At 40.1% G+C, this 17,861-nt stretch overlaps 1 protein-coding gene across 1 annotated transcript in view; it reads left to right on the forward strand.

The window, feature by feature from the left end:
- Positions 1-11,995, forward strand: part of SCLT1 (sodium channel and clathrin linker 1) — a gene marked incomplete at both ends in the record, with an annotated part of 28,937 nt that extends 16,942 nt beyond the window's left edge. The window contains 6 exons of the mRNA XM_009079987.1: positions 68-142; positions 655-800; positions 1,194-1,386; positions 2,714-2,910; positions 10,709-10,787; positions 11,855-11,995. Coding sequence (XP_009078235.1) covers positions 68-142; positions 655-800; positions 1,194-1,386; positions 2,714-2,910; positions 10,709-10,787; positions 11,855-11,995 — 831 coding nt within the window. The remainder of the gene's footprint in view (positions 1-67; positions 143-654; positions 801-1,193; positions 1,387-2,713; positions 2,911-10,708; positions 10,788-11,854) is intronic.
- Positions 11,996-17,861: the final 5,866 nt, after the last annotated feature.

A 17,861-nucleotide genomic window follows, 5' to 3' on the forward strand; every position in this document is an offset into this window, starting at 1 on the left:
GCTTTGGCACTTCTGGAATTGTTGTGTTGGTTTATTAGATCTAGTTAAAAATGACTTTTTAAAATAGGAATGTGGAGAAAAACAGAATCAAATTGAACGAGCCATTAGAGAAAAGAGAGCAGTGGAAGAAGAACTTGAAAAGGTAAGGCAAACATGTTCTTACATCACATTTAAGATCTCTTTTCAGAAGGAAAAGATGTATTGTTGTTTTTTTCCCCATTTCTTATGTGTTTTCCCCTCAATTTTCTTGTTTTATGAGTAGATTCTCTTAATTGTAAATGTTCATGTAATTATGTTCAGGTTGTTAGGGATTTTGTTTTTTAATCTAGAAAGTGTTTTTAAGCTGCAGCTCTAAATTAAGAAAGAGAGTTCTTTGAAAAGTGTTAAAAGTAAAAGGAGAGATGTTTGACATAATCCAAAATGATGTCGGTACATGTTCTGCTTAAGCTCAATAGACAGAAAACTAAATAAATGTCAGATCAGATCTTTGAAAACTTTTTTTCCCCAAGTATTAGCAACAATGATAGAAATTCAGTTTTGTTTTAAATCACTGAAAAGGGAATTCAATGAGGAGTAAGTAGCCTCCTTGCAGCACTACACTGCCACTCACCAGGGCAAGGTAAAGGTGATCTTACATGGAAGTTTGTTCTTCAGGTTTACAGGGAGGACAGAGAGCATCAATCTGACAATAGAAAACTAGAGCAACTGCATCAGAAATATTTACTTGCAGAAGCTACAATAGATGACCTTCAGCTAAGTCTACAGGCAACACAAAATAAACTGAAACAACTGGAAATGAAGTAAGTGATGGATGTTACAGAAATCAGAAGGGAAAGCTAAGGAAATTATTTCTATTTAAATTGCTGAATGTGTGTTATGGTTTTGTGGCATCTTTTTAACCAGCAGCAGAAATAGTATCAAGAAAACATAATTCTGAAACTAGTATTACATTGGTTTTATAGATTCCATCATTGTGATGAAATTCTTTGCTGACGTGCGCATTGCATCAAGCAAATGATGCAAATACATGTCAAGCCCCTGAAAGATGTAGAGTAGGTACAAACTTGCAGGAAGAAACAGGGTAGCAGTTGTGCTGGGTCAGACCAAAGATCTGTCCCAGTCCGTATCTTACGTTCTGTAGTTCAGCACTTGTTCAGCTCTTGAGTTCCAGCAAGACTTTCCTTCTCTTTCAGCTCTGTGGAGGAGAAATCTCGTTGCCAGGAAGTGATCTGTAACTTGCAGAGCATACTGGATTCAGAAAGAGAAAAGAGTGCCTTCATCAGTGAACAGAGTCTAAAACTCCAGCAGGAGAACGAACAACTGCGAGAAGAAATGGAAGGTTTGAGAAAAGTGGCCATAGAGGCTCAGCAGAAAGCTAAAATAAAGGTATGGCTCATATGTTACTTTTAGTGTACTGTAAGACTGATATTTGCTTAATAAGGCTGCAGTTCTGAAAGGAAACTGTTATTTAAATCAAGATGAAACTTTCAATGATGCTTCCCAGTTTCTGCTTGAAAGAAATTTTATTGTAGCATTGTGCATCCTCAGAATCTATTGGGTAACTCAATCTCTGCTAATTAAATTGTATTTTAATGTGGATTAAATTATCCTTGATAAGAAGACCCCAAATGTTCTTTGTTTTTTATAAGATGGATAGATTAAATAAATGAGGATCTGTAACTGGAATATTCTCTCCTGTCTCTAACATGTTAGAAATCTCTGTGTGAATTATAGCCCAGAATGTTCCTCTCCTTATATGCCCACCATGCTGTCAGGGCAGTGTGCAACTAATAAATCATTTAATATTGTGGCTGTCAAACTTTGACTCTGTATTTTTGGGACAAAGAATATTCTTCTATATGAGTAGTTGCAAACATTATAATTAGCTGAAACATGGTTGTTCTTTTGGCACATAAAATGCAGCTGAAGGGACTGCAGGTGGGATGGTGGATCAATAGTGACCTCAGCAGATTCATGGTGCCTTTGGCTTCTGGAGGGAGGAACAGCTTTGATCCTCGAGGTGTTTTCTGAATATATAAAGCTGCTTTCCCCTCTGCAGTGCAAAGAGTATTGAATAGGGATCTAAGAATCTGCAACAATGAATCTGACCTCAGTAAACAATTTTACAAGTTCTGAGTGAGGACCATCCCAAACCTGGTTTCCACTCTACACCACAAGATAAGGAAGCTGTCAAATTTAACAGGAAATCTTGTCCAACTCCAGAACCCTTTGCTGAAATGTAGCTTAAAAACAAAGGATCACAGTCTGATAATACTGATTATAAAGCATATACCAAGTCTTTGTCTGTCTCATTTTTAATCAGACAGGCTTCCATTATAGGCACAGATAAGATTTACTGCTTGCTTTCATTTCCCTCTGATGTACAAAGCATTTCAGATGCAGTTAAGAAACTCCTAACATGTTTTATCTAGATGAAAAAGAGTCAATGTGTTTCTGTGTAGGAAACACAAGGGAGGAGGATAAAGATTATTTACAAAAATAAGCATACACAGCTCATTATCCTTTATTGTCAGTTGTACTATTTGTTTAAATTGGCTTTGGGAACGTGTATCTCTGAGCATATAATTACAAGATGAATTATTGTATGTTACATGCTTTCAACAAATGTTTAGAAATTTAACTCAAGCATTGTAAAACAAAACAAAAACACAGAGCGAGAGAGTTGATTGTACCCAATTTGTGCTCTCTGTAGATCAGCACCATGGAGCATGAGCATGCTCTGAAGGAACATGGCTATGAAGCTCAGCTCAAGGAAATGGAAGACACCAGTCACAAGTCTTCTGCGGAGCTCAGGCGACTGTTGGTAGCTCAGCGGAAAGCGACAAACCGCTGGAAAGAAGAAACAAAACAACTCAGTGAAACAACAGCAGCCAGGATCACTAAGCTGAAGTAAGTGCAGTTCTGTTCCTCTCTGCAGGCTGCTGTGGTTCAGTTAGTGTTTGGTGCATGGCAGCAGAGCTGTGGTGAAACACCATGAAGAGCAAACCATCCAGCCTGGGTGATGTGCTGCCTGCAGAACAAGGAGGAACTTTTGATGCTCTTTGTGAAGTTAGCACTGAAGTAAAAATGCCACATCTTGTTCATGTGTGAGGTTTTGTAATGAGAAAAACCCAAATGGAATATATTACTTTTAATTTTCTCTTTCAGGATACAGCATGCTCAATTTAGAGAATTTTAGCTTTGGGTTATGAAACTGCTATAGCTGTTCAGAGCAGTCACAATAGCATCAGTTGTGGAGTGAATCTTCACAGGAAATCAGGAAAAAAGCTATTGGGACACACATCTCACGTTCCCTTCTGAGCATTTGCTGTCATACGTCAGGATACAAATGGGTTGTGTAATTGGCCCTAGAAAAAGTCCAGTATAAACTTTCCTTTTCTCTTAGTTCAGCCATGTTGCAGGTAACTGGCTGAAACTTGTATTCTCAGCACAGAAGATAAGAATGTTTTCAGTTTTGCAAGTCTGTCTTGTGTTCTCCTTAAGCTCAGGAACCCCTGTCAGTTAGCTCAAGTAAGCTATAAATTAAAGATGAAATTAGCCTGATGTTTTTATAGAACTGCATGGAAGTTTAATGTCCTCAAGATTTCTTCCTCTTCAAAAGTGGTTGGAAATTGGAGAAGGTTGACAGACTGGTTGATGTTTACATGTTTTATTATAATGCTTTGCATATTCTAAGCTCGAGCCATAATATTTCCAGTATCCCATACAATTTTTGGAGTCACAATTTTGTAAGCATAGCTTGGCATTTCTTGGCTGTCAGAGTGCCAATGGTGTGAGTGCAATTAGAACACAAGTTTCTAAACACAAGTAAAGAAAATAACTTCCTGAAAGTGCTGGCTACAACAAACCTACTCTACCACTAGCCTGACCTGGTTTTCCATCTGTGTGGAGAAGTATATGGGCATCTTTACCTCTCCTAGGTAAACAGATATAGGATTTTTTACTTCATCTGTCCAGATATAGTCTGGCTTTATTTTCCCTTAAAATATACAGCATTTTGCAAGGCTTACTAAGCAGTGCTTTAAAAAGGGAAACATCTCTTTCAGAAGTCCTCAGTATTGAGTGTGTCTGAGACACACTGGGAGCTTACTCACTGACAGCTTTAGTGGTGTAGCTGCACTGTGTGTCATTAGCAGGCTCTTACTAAAACTTTTCTAACACGTTTTGTAAAAGCAGTAGCTGGAGAAGAAAAGTATTTTGTAGTGTTTCATGCTAATGGATGCTCATTTTAGCTGTCAAACTTGTTTGTTTTCTGCAAATTAAAATCCAAAACCTCACAGTTGAGCATCTTAGGGTCATAACTAGGTTCATAACTGTAGTTCAGCAAGTTCCAATTAAGAGGGGAAAATTGCAGACTTGCAAAACAATTAAATTTGGCTGTGAAGCAGCTGGTTTCCTTCTAAAACCTTTAATGTTAAGTGCTGAAATGTTGTTACAGCAGACCAAAAGATTTAGACCTTATTTATCTGCAGCAAAGTGCTGACATAGAAAATACAGCAGACATGACAGGAAGTCTGTTTGTGAATCTGCATGAGAAATAGGTAGTAAATTTCGAAAATGTCCTTGTTTATGACTTCAGTAGATATTTCGGTGCACATCTAAAAGCCAAGTCAGTTATTTTTAAGATGATTTCATAGGTGATGCTTTTCATACTGTATAAGCTAGAAATAGCAGTTGTTATCAGACATTTGCTGTACCTAACAAGGAAGTTGGCAGTAGAAACAGGAAGGTTGTCATTTAAACTGACATAAGGAGTTTGATATGAAATCTGTGCAGTGATGCTCTGATATTATGGTGACAAGTGGCTGTAAGAGAACCTTAAGTGTTACCTGGAAATTTTACAACTAGTTTATTTTTCACATCATATGCATTACCAGATACTTAGTTACGTAGTTCAGAATGCAGCTGGCATGAAAATTAACTCCTGAGTTACACTGTAGTACTCAGCACAGAAGTCCTTGCTTATATTATTTTAATCTTATCACAATAATATTTTGAGTGCAAGTACAGAACAACACATCACTTCTTACTTTGTTGTGAACGAAAACAAAGTTGCTGGTTATTTAAAAAGCAGAACAACTCTGCAGCAACTACAGAGAAATCATAGAATCATAGAATTTAGGGGTTGGAATGGACCTTACAGGTCATCTAGTCCCAACTCCCCCTGCCCTGGGCAGGGACACCTCCTCACTGGATCAGGTTGCTCAAGGCTCATCCAGCCTGGCCTTGAACACTGCCAGGGTTGGGGCAGCCACCACATCCCTGGGCAACCTGTGCCAGTGTCTCACCACCCTCATAGCAAACAACTTTTTTCTAATATCTAACCTAAACTTCCCCTCCTCCAGTGAGCCAAAGCAGAGGTTGTGTTGGTGACACGTAGCAGAATTTCAGTTTTTAATGAAAATAGAGTTTTTAACAAGAATCATTACTATTGCAGCATACTAATTTGCTTTTCAACTGAATGTTTTCCCAGAAGTTATAAACTTCCTAACAAAGTCCTATCCATGTGTGCCATGTGTAGTTTACATAAGTGTTTGATACTGCCTTTCACCAGGAGTTTGCTGTTAGTGCAGCTCTTGTAAGCACTGAGTCAGTGTCCCATTTGTTAGTGTAGGTGTTTCCCATTGCTCTGCCTTAAATTCATGGTCTGTTGCTGTTTTTTCAGCTCTGTCCTCATTGCTTTCATTTTCCATGTGAAGGTGTCTGAAACATTTTGGCTTCTTTACTAACTTCCCAGCAGCAGCTGCTAACTTTTCCACGTTCTGTGCTGCTCATTTGTCATCTTTTAAGCCTGCAGTGTTCTCTTGGTGAGGTGTAATCCATATGCATGAAGGAAGCAGTAAATAAATACTTCTTAGGAATGAAGCAACATCAGTGAATATTAGGTGATTTTTAATTTCAAAAAAACTAATAAGAAGTAAATTTTGCAACCTGTAACAGTAGAGCAATGTGATGGTTTTGTAAATAGCATGTGAATCTAGTAGATCAGTGGAAAAAGTGTAGATAAGTGATGACAAGTACATTGATACTTCCAGGCTTCACTGAGAATTAGTCTGTGCTTTCCTGGATGTTTGGGTCTCATTCAAATTAAGCATGTAATTATTGCTGCTAAAACTGAATTTGGAATTCAAACCCAGTGCTGGACCAGTAGGCAATGCATTGTGTACCTGTAGACTAAATCACACAGTTCTCTTCATAAAAATACACTATAGTCCTCATTTATGAGAAAAGTTTTCTTCCCTCTGAGCATCTTAAGATGCTGTACACATCTCCAGGAGGATTTATTGGTGATGGACCTCACCTTCACCTTGGAAGAGGGTGAGGAACCAGTTTTGCTTCAATATCCTTGTGCCAAAGTCAATCTTGAAGGTAGCTGAGAAGGTCAGTGCTGCTCAGGACATAGGTCATTGTTGCAAATAAAAACATTGTCCTGGGCAGCAGGGCTGACAGCTCCTGCCTGCTTTATTCCCTTTATTCCTGCAAAACGTCTTGGCTGGGAGAGTAGGAAATGAAACTGTGCTGACTTGTGAGTGGATCCATTTTAGATGGACTTTGAGTCCTAAGGACATGTACTGAAGTGAACTTAGTAAATATTTACAGTTGTACAAATGAATGATTACTGTTAGAGGTTGTAAGAGAGGTTATCTTTCACAGTCTTTATAGGGGTTAAAATGGAAAACAGTAAGGAGGGAAGTATAGAAATTGTATAGAACTATCAAACATTTCACAATTGTATTTCTTTCGTATCACAAAAAGAGTGTTTAAGCCTTGGTGAATAATTTAGCTATTCTGTCTTCATTAGTTTAGGAACTGATATTTGAGTTTCTATTTGATTTTTTTTCCCTCCCCCTATATCTGGAATGTTGTCTAAGTAATCTAAATAACCAAATCAGGAAGTTGAAAGAGTTACTCTGGTCTTCAGTGTCACTTATCCAGAAGTGGGTGTGGAGTTTAGTAAGAATGAGAAGCAATCCATGTTGCTGCTGTTGCTGATCTATAGGGTGTAGAGCTTCTGATTGTAAAGTTGAAGGCTCTGTTTGAATGTCCCAAAAATTTAATGGACTTAGGTGATCTGTCTTTGACAGCTGTGGTAAAATACCAGTATCAAGTGCTTCCAGCTTTTTACATTTCTTGTCCTCCTTTGAAAGAAGTGAGAAATACGTGCACAAGTTTTTAAAGGGTTTTGCTTGCACTGAAGCTCTATAATCTATCTAAACAGTTCCTGTGGCGTATTTGGAGGGGGCAAGAGACTGGCTGGGACTGTTCCTGTTACCTTACAGAATCAGGTGTAAAGCTCTGTAGTTCTTCAGACCAGCTAAGAAGAATAAATGACAGCAGGTAGGAAGTGGAATCAACAATACCAAAGGAACATTCAGAAAATTTGTGAATTGGAAGGAAACACACTTCAGTAACAACAGGACAAGGTATTGAATGAGAAGGGGTGAGAGAGAGTTCTGGCAACAGAATTTAGGCAAAATTTAGGCAAAACCAGGGTAATTGGATCTGCCAGCATATACTCCAAGGAAATAAAGTGACAGACTGTATGCAAGCTTAAAAAATAAGGGCAGATTATTCATCCATTCTGCAAAGGCCACCCTGACTGGTCTGTGCTTAAGATGAATGCACAAACACAATGGATGGTTAATTCCATCTAATTGGCATATCAGTATTTCTCATAGATTTGTATGTCTTAGTCCTGAGGATAAGAATTAGGGTAAATAGAGAAATAATAACCAGATAAATCTTTGTCAGACTCTGCACCAGTGACCAACACCAAGAGGTTATTTTTGTTGAACTTGATTCTGGTCAGAGCAGGGACCAGAATAAGATTCAGGTGGATAAGTGAAGTGTCATATTGAATAAAAGAATTGAATTATCCCGAGTGCCCTTCAGTGCAGCAGATGTGGCAAACTGCAGATAGGAAAAAGGTGGATCTTCTAACTCGAACTTGACAGGAAATTGACTGTTCTTTTAACTTTGCCATGAATATTGCTTTGGCCTGTCACATATGTGGATGATTGCTTGGTAAGGGTACGGTTTAGCTTGAACGGGGGTAGAAATAGGTACACACAGGTCTGTTCTCTTTTTAGGATAGGAACTGACTCTACAGGACTTCTGGGAAGAAATCAAAAATACTTGTTGCAGCACAAACCTGTTATATTTGAATAACTACTGAGTGGCTTCATTTTTTAAACATTCACTTGAATTATAACTGTCAGTACTCACACAGAGGGAATCCTTGCCATATTGCTTTTACATTTGAGGACTTTGCTTAGCTTAAGTCATCTGACTGCAGCTATTTTGGGTGCCTTTGTTCCAGTTTCTGCCTCCGACACATTTCTGTGTCATGGCTGGAGTCCCTGACTCATCGGTAGCCCTGTGTGGGGTTTGGAGTTCTCACTTTTATCTCCTCTGTAATTGAAAAGGATCTGCCTCCGAGGAATGACCTCTTTGGTGGCAGTGTAAGAAGTGCTGGCCAGGGCTGCCTTATCCTTTTCCCTACGGGTGCCTTTGTTCCAGTTTCTGCCTCCGACACATTTCTGTGTCATGGCTGGAGTCCCTGACTCATCGGTAGCCCTGTGTGGGGTTTGGAGTTCTCACTTTTATCTCCTCTGTAATTGAAAAGGATCTGCCTCCGAGGAATGACCTCTTTGGTGGCAGTGTAAGAAGTGCTGGCCAGGGCTGCCTTATCCTTTTCCCTACCCTACACAGCATCTTGAGATGAAGAAGTTTCCTCCATTTCTAAAACATTATTCTTGGCTGCACTTGTGTAATGCTTGGCAGCCAGAGCTGCTTATTTTAAGATGTTCATTAAAGAAAAAAAAATTAACAGGATGAGAGACAGCTGCAGGTACTGGCAGTATACAAAATTCATAATTACTAAGAGTAACTGAAGCATATTATAGTATAATTCAAGCGCAAAAACAGCTGGCACATGCTATATTTGTCATAGGAGAGCTCTGCAGACAGTACTTGCTGCAGCTGGTGGATTTATCACCCGGCTGCCAAAATGCTAAAAGCTCACCTTTTGTTTCCTACTCACTTAGCAAAGACAATGTGCAGTGGGGGCTGATTTGATTATTCAGCAGTTGAGGTTATTGCTCAGTTCTAATATTGAAATCTCGTAATGTGTGTTTGGGGGAAGGTTAACACTCAGAATGAATCAACTGTCTGGCTCAATAGCCATCACATTTCCTTATGCTTACAAGGTTAAACTGTTTTCTTTAAATATGTGTTCAGTGTGATCTCATTATAAAAATAATTTCTTGATCACAGCTGTATATGAGCAACTAAAATCTGTTTATGGCGTGTGCTGCTAAGCATGCTAATTCCACCCCTCGGTACGAGCACAGGACACAGACTCTTTTCAGTAAGGAAGAATTTTTAGGGCACCTAAAAATTGGTCTCCTGTATTTAAAATGCCCCATCTTGATGCTTGATATTGATTGCAGAGTACAAATCACAATTATAGCCTAATATATTAATATCCTATGAAACTGCAATCTTAATCCATCTTTAATTCTTTATATAAAAGCGCCCACGTTTGGTAACACAGGTATAATCTATATAGAATTTTATCTATCTGCCTATATACTTTCATTTTTATGTAAGTTAAAGGTTGTTGAACAGTTTTTGTGATGTCTCCCTGGGGTTGGTTGAGAACAGGGGAGTGGAAACTATCTCACTACTGGTGACCTGATGCAAGAGATACATTGCAACCCTGTACTGCAAGTGCTATATACCAGTTTTCAAACTTCTAGGAAATACTAAGTTTAAAAGTTTTTAACAGTAAATTACAGTTGAGAACTAAGTGCCATCATTAAAATATCAGAGGCTTTTTGAGATGAAGGTCTGAGACTAAAGTACCTCCTCCCTTACCTCCATTCCCTCACAAAGAATAAAGGCTTTAGTTTCTAGTACAGTGCATGTATTTTCAGTTGAGATGGAGCATGTAGGAAGTGAAGGACAGACTGGTCAAAGGTTAGAGCAGCTCATTTAGTTTTGCATCTTTCTCTGGCTAAACTTACCAAAGTTCAGAGATGTTTCCATCTTTGGTCATCCCTCTTCTTCAGTGGCTTGTGGTGACAGGAGGTAAGAACTCTTTCCATTGAGCACCAGCTCAGAGATGTCTGTTACAACTCAAATGGTTTTTGTCCTCAATACCATGAAAACTGAGGATCACTAACACTCACACGGTATAAAAGGAGGTATTTTCCTTTTCCATGTGAAGTGTCACATTGTTGTCTGTCTCACCAGCAGAGAAGGATTTATTTTTAGATACTTCAGAAATGCCCATATTGAAGTCTGGGTATGGGACACCAAGTAGAATGTTAATTTAAATATTGAATGCACTGTGCAAATGCAACTTATATTTATAGGATGTTTGATAAAGTGCCTCCAAAATAAGATTCAATAAACAGAAAAAAAAAACCAACCTGTAAAATGCCAAATGGTCCTGACAAAGTCCTGCTGATTCCAACACATGCAGCACATTCCTCTGCCATTACATTTTGAACACAGCATGAAGAAGGGCTGTGTGGTGCTGTTGAAATCAGTTTTTTAAGAGCACCCTGGTAATTAAAATCCACCACAGGCCTCTACAATGCAAGGAAGTACCTATGAAATTCTATTCCAATAACTGAAGTACTCCTGTGTGCTAATCAGCATCTTTTCTTTTGATTCATAGGCGTGAGCTGAGTCAACAAAAACTCCGTAGCCAGGAGCTCATTTCCCAGCTGGAAATAGCAAATGAGAAGGTAACTGAGGTAAGTTAATGACTGATGTGACAGGTACTTTCAGTTAACTTTCAGTTACAACCTGATGCATGTACACTAGGATCTTAGCAGAAACCTATTTAAGGGAGTTATATTGCTGGTTGAGAGAAAATTAAGGATTCATGACAGGGATAGTCAGTAATAATTGGAAAGTTTCACTGTTTCTGCTGCCTGACGTGTTCAAACAGCAGGAAGACAAATGAACTTTACTCTCAAATTACAAAAGATAAAGGAGAGATCATCTTTCAAGGTGACTAATTAGCAATTCTATACGATTCAGGAAATGTTTCTGCACTCACTTGTGCCTGTGGATGCCTGCAGGAGCAGGCATGGCATTGTGGATAGTGCAGCATACATAGAGGTACCAAATTCTCCATATACTATGTGTACAGTAGAATTTACACTCTGTGTGCACATCTGCATATAGCTAAAAGCATTATCCATTAAAGATTAAGGGCAGGGTTGTTTTGGAATGGGCACTGTTCAATAATTAATGGCCACTATAGAAAAGGGCTTTCCTGTCAACCTCATAAATCTGGGATTAGCATCCAGTTCTATCTAGGATAAGTCCCTCTCTTTATTTTTTATTTTGGGTGCTGTGTTACATAGAGGAGAAAAATGGGGCTAATGTGAGAACAGATTTCTGTGAGTAAAGAAAAGCTTCATGAGGAGCCTTTGAAGAGAACAGAGCGGATCTGTAGCAAGTTTTATCTCATTTGTATTATCTAATATATTCCTTTACCTTTTGAGTATAGCTAAAACACGTACACCGTGTGTGAAATAAATTACCTGGATTACAACGTCAGCTCTTATGCATCTTGCTTCAGGGTAGTGGAGTAGAACTTCCTCTGCAGATTACTCTGGTGGCAAGAGTCATATGATGTCACATTTGAGCTAGAAATCCTCTATAATGTGTCAGCAGTTTGTCTTCAGGCTCACTGCAAAGGGAAAAGAGTTCTGCTTCTGACATGCCTCTTGTTTGAAGCTTTGTTGCTAGAGTGTGTGTGCATTCAGTACAAAGGCCTTGGCATTGGTAATGAGCTATTCCATTTACACAGGATGCAAAATTAATGATGGACTACCGTGAACACATCGATAGGCTCCAGAGGCGACTGAACCAGGCAGAACACAGAGCGGCCACAGCGTCTCAAAAGGTACAGCTGGCAAAAACATTCTCTGAGCACACTGAACATAGCAAAGTACTCCCTTTGCATCACTCCTGAGGCAGAGATGAGCATTCCTGTGCATTATTGCCAGGGTCATTTTAGCAAGCTTGGATTTTGGCTGTGTCACCCTCAGACAGGATGTGACAGTCTAGGTTTGTTTATGGAAACCAATTTGATGTAAATGACACTTCCATACGATTTATTAAGCTATACAACCTGAAGCAAATCCCATGGGGGTTCATACACTGGGTTCACTTGTTTGCCAAGGAAGTTCATTACTTGGGTTGGCCTCCTATTAAGTAAAGATGGTCTTTCTGCCTCCTAATTTTTTACAGTGATTTAGGAAACCCATTTGCAAATTATAGCTTGTTAATGTGGGTGACCTCATGTGAGCTGCAGAGAGGAAATGTTTGGTTGACCTAAATGGTCCAGTTAGGACAATTTAGGACAATTTTTTTTCCCCAACAGCAGTGAATAAATGGGCATAGCTGCCAAGCTGTCATAAACTAAGCTGTGGTTCCTGGCTCTAAATGCTCTCTGTCATGACAAGGTCTACTCAGCTGCTGAAGCTTTGCTCTGAAAGAATGATTTATTTACTTCTTTTCACCCTTCTGTTTGTTATATGGATCTGTTCAGCTCTAATACTTGTGGGATGCTGTATTCCTATAAAAACATGGTCATGTCACTTTTCAAGGGAGTAAAATTGCAGCCTTGGTGCCCATAGAGGAAGAGGTCTTGCTGTTCCTGACGGGTAATAAAGAGATTGGATAGATGTTGAGCAGCCTAACTGCTGCACAGATCTCACTGCCAGGCTCCAGCTCTGCCTTGCCCTCTCCAAGCTTGGCAGAGGTTCCTGCTGCCAGCTGTCAGACCTGGCTGCTGTGCAGTGACTTCACAGCTGCTGTGCCAAGCCCCTTCCTCTTTCTCCCCACCCCCAAAAAAGACATAGCAGCACTGTCCCTGTCTCTGTACTCTCACTCTGGAGGCTCAGAGCTGCTCCCTGACTAAACTGGGTGTTCTCATTACATTATCCAGCTTAGTTGTAAAATTAAACCAAGTACAGGCTAGAGCTGGACTAGTAAGGAGTGTAGAAATTACACTTTCATTGCGGTCAGTTCAAGGACTATAAACCTTAGCTTATTCTTAAATAGTAGTAATTCAGTAAGAAACAAAAACTAGAGGATAATGTTTGAACAGGTTTGAAATGCATCTGTTCTGTGCAGATGTCCTTTAAAGTGTACTCCTGCTACCTAATCTTACATCATCTTCAATTCTTTGGGTCCTGAAGTAAAACAAAAGCAGTAGTGAGCTACAGACCACACTGTAAATTCTACTGTTTACCCCAAATTCCCACTTACAGTGCTTGTTCCTTCTCCTTCATGACACCTCCATATTGAACTTCTGCTGTTACTTTGATCTTACAAAGAACTATTAACAAACTATCTGCTTGTTTTTTCATTACAGCTCAGCCTGATAGCTACACAGAATAAAAACACTGCTGTCCTGAAGGATGGGGAAAATATTTAAACACAGGTATTGTTTTTCACACCGTGTTGGAGTTAAGAAGATTGATGGAGAAACTTCATATCGGAGCACTAAAGGCAAATGCACAGCAAGGCTTGTAAAACTTGCATTTTTTTCTGGTCTATTCAGGCAAGAAAGGGAGTGGATGAAGATCCTGTGTCTGTGCACAATAAAGATGGGAAGAAGACTGGAAAATGTTGTCAGTAAAGTCCTTTAATATCGCAGATGAAAATTCTGATGTAGTGCTGTGGTGTATTCGGGTTCGTTTGGTCCAAAACCCACCAGCTCCAACCATAGCAAGGTTGTGTACAGGGGGTAGATAACACTGGACTGAAATTCATCTCAGCTTTGCTCACGTATAGTCAACACTTTTAGGTTTTCTTTGAAGTGCAGTAACTTGGGAACATTTTGAAGGCATTTTATGTATCATAGTAAGACTAATTACATCATGAATGTTAAGTAGCTGCTGGTTTTATGGGCTGTCTGGGCTGTGAGTTGCCTCCATTGCCTTCCAGTGCTAAGAATTCAGTTCAGTTTGGTCTGGTGCCCCTGAAATACGGTTAATAAGTGCTGCTCTGGCTACTGAGACAGTAATGTTTCTGCAGTTGTGCTTTTTCTTCCTGTTTGACAATTATTGTACAATTCCTTGCTTTTCTGTTGAGCTGCTCCCTCGGTTTTTTACGCGTTTGGGAACTTCAGTTGTCTGTTACTTCAGTGTGCACAAAGGTGAAGGTCATGCAGCTTTCAGGTGAAATAGTGGGTCTGAATTGTACAGCTGCCAGTATATGGGAATCCTCTTGTGCACAGGTTTTGCTTTGAGAGTTGGGAAACTTCATATCTGCCATTCTGAAATGAGTCAAACTCCACTTGCTCTCTCAGCATTTGGTAGGTGTTAACTGAAGTGCTCCCATTTTGGCCTTAAGTGATGGAATTTCTTGTCCTTCCTCTTAAATGTGAAGAGTCTACTTCTGGTTTCTAGCTTGTAATGCTTACCCAGTGGCTTGATGCAAACTGCTGGTTTGGACTATCAAACCCATACATCTGTGGCAGTGGGTCTTCACTACACTTGTACTTTAGAGGACAGAGCTGGGTTGCTCACCTCATGCTAGTAAGAGTTTATGGCACCTGCTTGCCACCCCTGGCAGTTCAGGTGGAGCCTGTGAGATGGATGCAACCTCAAGAAAAATTTCTGCTTACCACAGGGGAAGTCCCCAGTTCCTACAGTGGTACACAAGTATTTACTATTGCCTTCTCTGTGATGTATGCCTGTAGCCACTGCAACCTCTAATTCTGCTAAAAAGATGTCAAAGATTCTTCAAAGCAACATGATACATCATCCAGAAGCTCCAAATGTCTGTTTGGGTGAGATTTTCATCAATCAGCCATGTGTATGAGACAGAGGGAGGCAAGTACCAAGCACCTTATTTCCATTTGCATAATGCACAGCTGAGATGGTGACAGACCACCTGGAAGATTTTGTGTGAGCCATTAATCCCCTTCACTCCTCAAAGAGAGGCTCTGGCTGTGAACTGACACCTGGCTGGAAGTGGCAGGTAACTGTAAGTGTTTGTGTATTTGTTCCTCGAGGCACAGAAGGGCACCTGTGTGGTTCCTCGTTAATTATGAGTGTATTCCTCTCACCTTGTGCTATAGCTCTTGTGTGATGGCTGTTTGCCAGCACAGGAATTGCAGGGATGACACAAGCACCTAATAGTGAAGTTAAGGGGCAGGAGAGCAATTATGGCTGATGACACAAGAAAGGCAAAGGTTTCCCTCCTGTCTGCCTAATCCTCTGAACAGCTAAACACTGACCAAATGCATGTCTGAACCACAACCAGGAATGTGGTTAGACAAAGCTGTTTGTACTACCACCACCTCCTCTTTCCCATTAGTGTCTAGGGGCAGCTGCTTGCCTGTTCCTCTCAACTTGGACTTTCAGAGGAAAGTCAATTGCTGAAGCAATTAAAACTTGAGGCTTGCAGGTTAGGTGTTTTGCTCCTTCTCTTGTGATACTGGATTGGTTCATGGCATGGAGCTTTTCAGTCAGCTGTCTGGGTTGCTTGCCATTTGTTTCTAACTGTGTATTTCTTCTCACTACTCTTCCCACTGGAAAGCTTTTGTTTCCCTGACCTTCCTTTCCCACCCCAACACCAGGCTATGAGTGGTTCAGAGATTCCCTAGTGTGACAGTACTGCTTCCCATTGAGTAAAACTTTGTACTTGACTGTGCCTATTTAGGAATCATTTCTAGGTGAACAGTTTCTTGCATTCAACAGGCAAGATTAATTCTGGGTCTTCCCAAGAGCCCTATACCTGCTGCCACAGGCCAGATGGTGAAAGAGCTGTTGCTGCTGCTTTTCAAGATGTATGGCTAGATGTGTGCCTTCCTAGCCTTGTCCTTTTCCTGCTCTGCTCCAAGTCCATTCTGTATTTCTGCATCTTGAGTTTAGAGGAAGCCTCATGTAGAAATCCTGCTGTAGGAGCAAATGTTCTCTCAGCACTGCTGCACTCCAGGCAGTTGAAACTGTCAATGTACACTCAGCCTAATTATCCTGAAGAGCCACAGGTAAGAAACTTCATGTTCCTCTTCCAGTGGAACATGTATGAAGATTCTGGACTGTGGAAAGACATCATATATCAACAAATGTCAAGTATCTGAGGTAAGCAACATCTCTCTGTGGGTATCAAGGAAAAAAGCAGACAAGGTTTGTGGTGATGTGATGGGCACAGCTGTCAGTAACGACGAGTCCTAAAGATAAATCTTGCAACTGCAGTGTGATACCTGAACTGATCCCAATCAGATGCTTGTTTTATCCGTGGGAGTTGTTCAGATCATTGCAGTGAAGTGATTCTGTAAGAACCCAAATAAAACTACTGCAAAGTCTAAAACACTGCTGGTACTGCAAAAATGTACAGCATTTATTCACATACAGACAAAAGGCACAATTCTACCGAATATTTTAACAAAAAATACAGCTGTCTTCGACTAGGTCTTTATAAATACTTCAAAAAAGGGAGAAAATAAATACAGGATTGGGCCATGTAATATAAAATAGTCATCTCTACATATACTTTTTATTTCTATCTGTTTCTCTTCATGCACCTTTTTTTTTTAATTCATTTCAGCTGAATGGACACCAAAGCTAGGCACATAGTGAAAAATCTTCTGTACAAGTTTTACAAATGTAATGACAATTTTCTCCAATTTCTGAAGTTCATCTTTATACACAACATGTAGAACCCTTCATTTAGAGCTGTGTGAGTTTATAACCTAACAAATGGCATTCCAGGCAACTTTACAGACGTTCAACTACCTACGGTTGGACAGAACACACCAATCATAGCAAAGATCTCTTGGTCAGTCTGCACAAGGAAAGGGAACGCTTCAAAAGAGAAATCCAGCAAATCCCAAGGAAACACAGGGGTGGGTTTGCACTGCCACTGCTGTACTTACAACACCTGCTGAGCGCTAAGCATGGAGACAGAACTAACCTACGGGAGCTGGTGGTGCCACAGCTGTCCCACAGCCTTTTTGGTTTTGGTTCAACTCAACTGGAAACACTACAAAGCTTTTGAACCTAAACATCAGGGAACAAACAGGTAAGGCATTGACTCTGCACAACGTTAGCGTTCATATAGTGCAAATTAACAAGGTACCTCTGTCCACTTGGTGTGAGGTTAAAGGTTTACTCAGAATCCAAACTTAGATTATTCCATCTATGGCTTGACAAACAATTCCCATGTGGTCATGAGCTTCTTTCTGACACAGAGTATCAGTGCCTGTCTGGAGAACGTTGCTGTATGTCGAGTAGAACTTACCTGCTTTTACCTTTTGTCTGTCTGCTGTTTGAACACATCCCAAGAGTGACTATGTGACCTCAGAGTCCCCAGGGCCCTGCTTGACCTTCACCTTTGAAAATCATGAAGTTAATCTGACTTCTTGGGACCAGCAATGGGATTTTACAAGTACAGTCTTACATAAAACTCCCCTTCCTCAAAAGGTTAAGACTTCTGAGTTTTAAAACAAATAATAGGGATGCATTCTGGGGAAATACTTAATAGATTATGGTAACTTGCATAGCAAGACAGGGTGTTAATAAGCCTTTTTTGTTTTCTGATTGAATCCTCTGGAAGACTCATTTATAGCAGAGGAATTCTGTGTTGTCAGTGTTCCCTGCTCAGGGAGGGTCTGACATTCCAAAGTGAGTGGATGCCCTAACAGCAGGCTGGGAGTAGGAAAGCTGGGGAAGGGGTTTCTTTATGCCTGTCTCTGTTAACATATTGCTGTTAAAACTTCTTCACCAGTACATAGCTGTCTTACATCTATGCAGAATTCCACAATGGACAGGGTCCTAACACTCCACTGTTCTATGTGT

The sequence above is a fragment of the Acanthisitta chloris genome, unplaced genomic scaffold (assembly GCF_000695815.1).
Source record: "Acanthisitta chloris isolate BGI_N310 unplaced genomic scaffold, ASM69581v1 scaffold38788, whole genome shotgun sequence".
NCBI lineage: Eukaryota > Metazoa > Chordata > Aves > Passeriformes > Acanthisittidae > Acanthisitta > Acanthisitta chloris.